The sequence below is a fragment of the Belonocnema kinseyi genome, chromosome 6, assembly GCF_010883055.1.
Source record: "Belonocnema kinseyi isolate 2016_QV_RU_SX_M_011 chromosome 6, B_treatae_v1, whole genome shotgun sequence".
Classification (NCBI taxonomy): domain Eukaryota; kingdom Metazoa; phylum Arthropoda; class Insecta; order Hymenoptera; family Cynipidae; genus Belonocnema; species Belonocnema kinseyi.
Window position 1 is genome coordinate 39,642,892 of NC_046662.1, and position 4,268 is coordinate 39,647,159.

The 4,268-nt window shown below is 21.7% G+C and overlaps 1 protein-coding gene across 1 annotated transcript in view; it reads right to left on the reverse strand.

The window, feature by feature from the left end:
* LOC117175343 overlaps nt 1–4,268 on the reverse strand; it is an 87,692-nt gene that overhangs the window by 4,555 nt on the left and 78,869 nt on the right. Inside the window, exon 21 of the mRNA XM_033365050.1 lies at nt 1,520–1,687. Coding sequence (XP_033220941.1) covers nt 1,520–1,687 — 168 coding nt within the window. The remainder of the gene's footprint in view (nt 1–1,519; nt 1,688–4,268) is intronic.

The following is a 4,268-nucleotide window of genomic DNA, read 5'->3' on the forward strand; positions in this document are numbered from 1 at the left end:
TTTATTTATAAAAAAAGTTCTTAGGTTTAAGAAAACATTCAGTGAACTGAAAAAGTGAGGTCGGTAATATAGGTATTTAGCTGTGTCACATGCCCTTAAGAAAAAATCATTTTCAAGCAAAAAAGAAATAAATTTTCGGTAAAAAATTCCTTTTCATTCAAGGAAAAAACCAGTTTCCAATCGAAAATAGTTCTTTTAACAAAATACATCATTTTAAAGAAATAGTTGAATTTTCAATCAAAGACAAATTTCCAACCAACTGTTGGAATTCTTAACTAGAAAAAAACTCAATTTTTAACAGAAAAAATAATAAATAGTTACATTTTTAGTTAAAAACATTAATTTTCATCTAAGATTATGAATCCTAAACTGGAACAGTTAAATTTTAAACAAAAAAAAAGATGAGTTTTCAACTAAAAAAATTAATCTTCAACTGAAATATGTAGTTGAATTTTCAATTTAAAAATATATTAACTTTTACCAAAAAAGATAAATGAACAATCAAAACTTGAGTAATTAAGTTTTAAGTTAAGAAAAATCAATGCTCAACCAAAAAAGAGGAATTTTTTAACAAAAAAAAAATATAATTTTTCAATCAAAAATTGAATAATTAAATTTTCAGTCAAAAAATGAATGTTTAGCCAAAAAATTAATTTTCAATTAAAATGATGGCATATTCAAATGAAATAGTGTTATAATTGTCAGTTTAAGATAAAAATTATTTTTAACCAAAAAAGAAACACATTTTCGGTAAAAAAAATTCCTATTCATCCAAAGAAAAAACAAGTTTTCAATCGAAAACAGTGTTCTTAACAAAATACCCAAATTTAGCGACATAGATGAATTTTCAATTAAAGGAGACAAATTTCGAACCAAATTTTTGAATTTTGAACTAGAAAAAAAACTCAATTTTCAACATATAAAGAAATAGTTACATTTTTAGTAAAAAAAACTTTCTTTTTCATCATCTTTATTTTCCATCACAACCTTTTTTTTTTGTTGAAATAACAACTATTACTATTTTCGTTGAAAATTCATCTTTGTTGGTTGACAGTTCTTTTTTTGACAATTCCTTTTTTTTTATTAAAAATTAATTTTCTAACTTTTTTGTGTTAAAATTTATACTCTCGGGTTAAAAATTCAATTTTTTAAATAGAAAATTCGTCGTTTTGGCTTAAAAATTCAACAATTTTATATAAAATTCAAATATTTGGTAAAAAATTATACTGCTGTGCAGAAAATAAGTCGTTAAAATTGAAAATTAATTCTGCTCAATGTAAATGTTACTACTCCACTTTGGGTTAAAAATTAATCTCTAATTTAAAAATTCAACTACGTAGTTTAAAAAATTTAGAAACGGGAAAATATAAATTAAAAATCAATCAAAAAAATCATGTATTTTTTTTAATTAGATTTTTTTACTTAAAAATAGTATATTTAGTGTAATTTTTGTCAAAATAGTAGAAAAATAGTGACATTGAATAAAAAAAGTGTAAAATAGTTTAAATAAAAAACGTACTTGTCGCTCTGACACCTTTACTTGTCCAGTAAACATGGCGTAACGCGATTCGCCTGCCAATTTTAAGTGATCCTTGATTAGCTCCAACATACAAGTCCATTGGGAGACAATAATAACTTTATCTCCAGTAGGCATGATCCTATTCACGGTTTCCATGATAGCTTTCATCTGAAAAATACAGAAATGTGAATTTAAAGTGTCATTTCCCGGTTTTTTTCCGGCCAATTTTTTCAATTTCTCTGGTCAACTAAAAGTAACATATTCATATTTGTCTCTAAACGCAAACTTTTAACTAAAAAAGACGAATTTTTAACACAACACATGAGTTTTCAACTCAATAGCTGAATTTTCAACAAAAAAATACAATTTTTCAACAAAAAAGTTGAATTTTCAACTACAAAAGATGAATATTTTTTAAACAAAAAGATTAATTTAGTACCAAAAAAGACGAATTTTTTAACAAAGTTAAAGAATTCTGAATAAAACAGTTAAATTTTCAACTAAAAATGAATATTTTTTAAACAAAAAGATTAATTTAGTACCAAAAAGACCCATTTTTAATAAAATTCAAGAATATTCGGCCAAAAACATGAATTTTCAACTAAATAAAAAAAATGAAATTTCAACAAAAGAAGATGAAATTTTGAACGAAAAGAATAATTTACAACCAAAAAGGATGAATTTTCAATAAGATTTAAAAATTCTAAGCCTAAAGTTAAATTTTTAACTAAAAAAAAAGTAATTTTTATACCAAAAGATTAAATTAATACCAAAAAGGAATAAATTTTAATAAAATGAAGGAATTCTGAACCAAAAAGATTAATTTAGTATTGAAAAAGACGAATTTTTGATAAAATTCAAGAATTCACTACCAAAAAGTTGAATTTTAACTGAATTCATGAAGTTCATTCAAAAAAAATTTAACACAACAGAGCAAAAAATAGCAAAATAAACGAATTTTCAAGTAAACTGATGAATATTTAACTGAAATACTTTAACTTTAAACCAAAAAGATGGTTTTTTGAACAATAAAATTAATTTTCAAACAGAAAGAATCATTTTCTATTAATAAAATACATCAATTTTAACGAAATAGTTCAAATTTTAATCAAAAGAAAATGATTTCCAAACAAACAGTTGATTTTTGAACTCGAAAAAATCAATTTTTAATAGAATATGGAATAGTTATATTTCTAACAAAAATTTCTAACAAAAAAATACGATTTTTCAACCAAAAAGTTGAATTTGTAAACAAAAATATTAATTTACTACCAAAAAAGACGAATTTTCTAACAAAGTTAAAGAATTCTGAACCAAACAGTAGAATTTTAACTAAAAATGAATATTTTTAAAACAAAAATATTAATTTAGTAGCAAAAAGACACATTGTTAACAAATTCAAGAATATTCCGCCAAAAATAAACGAATTTTCAAATAAAATGATGAATATTTAACTGAAATACTTAAACTTTAAACTAAAAAGATGAATTTTTAAAGAATCAAATTAATTTTTAAACAGAGAGATTAATTTTGTACAAAAAAATACATTATTTTTAACGAAATAGTTGAAATTTTAATCAAAAGAAAATGATTTCCAAACAAACAGTTGATTTTTCAACTAGAAAAAATCAATTTTTAACAGAATATGGAATAGTAATATTTTTAGTAAAAAATTAATTTTTATCTTAAATGATGAATTTTTAACTGAAATGATTTAATCTTTAATTGCAATAGTTGAATTTTAAACAAAAAAAATTATTGTTCTACTAAAAAAATGAATACTCACCTGAAATGGTTGAACTTTCCAAAAAAAAAAAAAATGTCTACTAAAAAAGATAAATTGTCAATCGAAACTTTATTAATTACGTTTTAAGTTGAGTAAAAAAATGTTGAACCAAAAGACGAATCTTCAATTAATAAATATCACTAATAAGCAAAAAAATAAATAATTAAACTTTCCGTAAAAAAAATAATGTTTATTTTACTACAAAAAAATACGAAGTTTTAAAATAAAAAGATTCTTTTACTATAAAAAGACAAATTTTTAACGGAATTCAAGAATTCTAAACAAAAAGATTAATTCGGTACCAAAAGAGACGAATTTCTAATAGAATTCAACAATTTTCATCCAAAAAGTTGAATTTTTAACTAAAAAAATAAATGTTTAAATTAAAAGATTAATTTTCCGATCCAAAAAACAAATTTTTAACCAAATTCCAGAATTCTCAACAAAAAGTTGAATTTTCATATAAAAAGTACAAATTTTTCCAACAAAAGATTATTTCACTATAAAAAAAGACGAATTTTTAACACAATTTAAGAATTCTGAATCAAAAAGATTAATTAGATTCCAAAAGAGTTGAATTTCAACTAAAAAAGATAAATTTTTAAAGGAAAGGATTATTTCACTTAAAAAAAGACAAATTTTTTAACAAAGTTAAAGAATTCTAAACAAATTCGGTATCAAAATGGACGAATTTCTAATAAAATTATAGAATTTTCAAACAAAAAATTGAATTTTCAGCTAAAAAGATTAATTTTCTAACGAAAAAAAAACGAATTTTGAACCAAATTCAAGAATTCTCAACAAAAAGTTCAATTTTCATCTAAAAAGTACGAATTTTTACCAGAATTTAAGAATTCTGAATCAAAAAGATTAATTAGATTCCAAAAGAGGCGGATTCCTAATAAAATTGAAGAATTTTCAACGAAAAAGTTGAATTTCAACTAAAAAAGATAAATTTTTAAA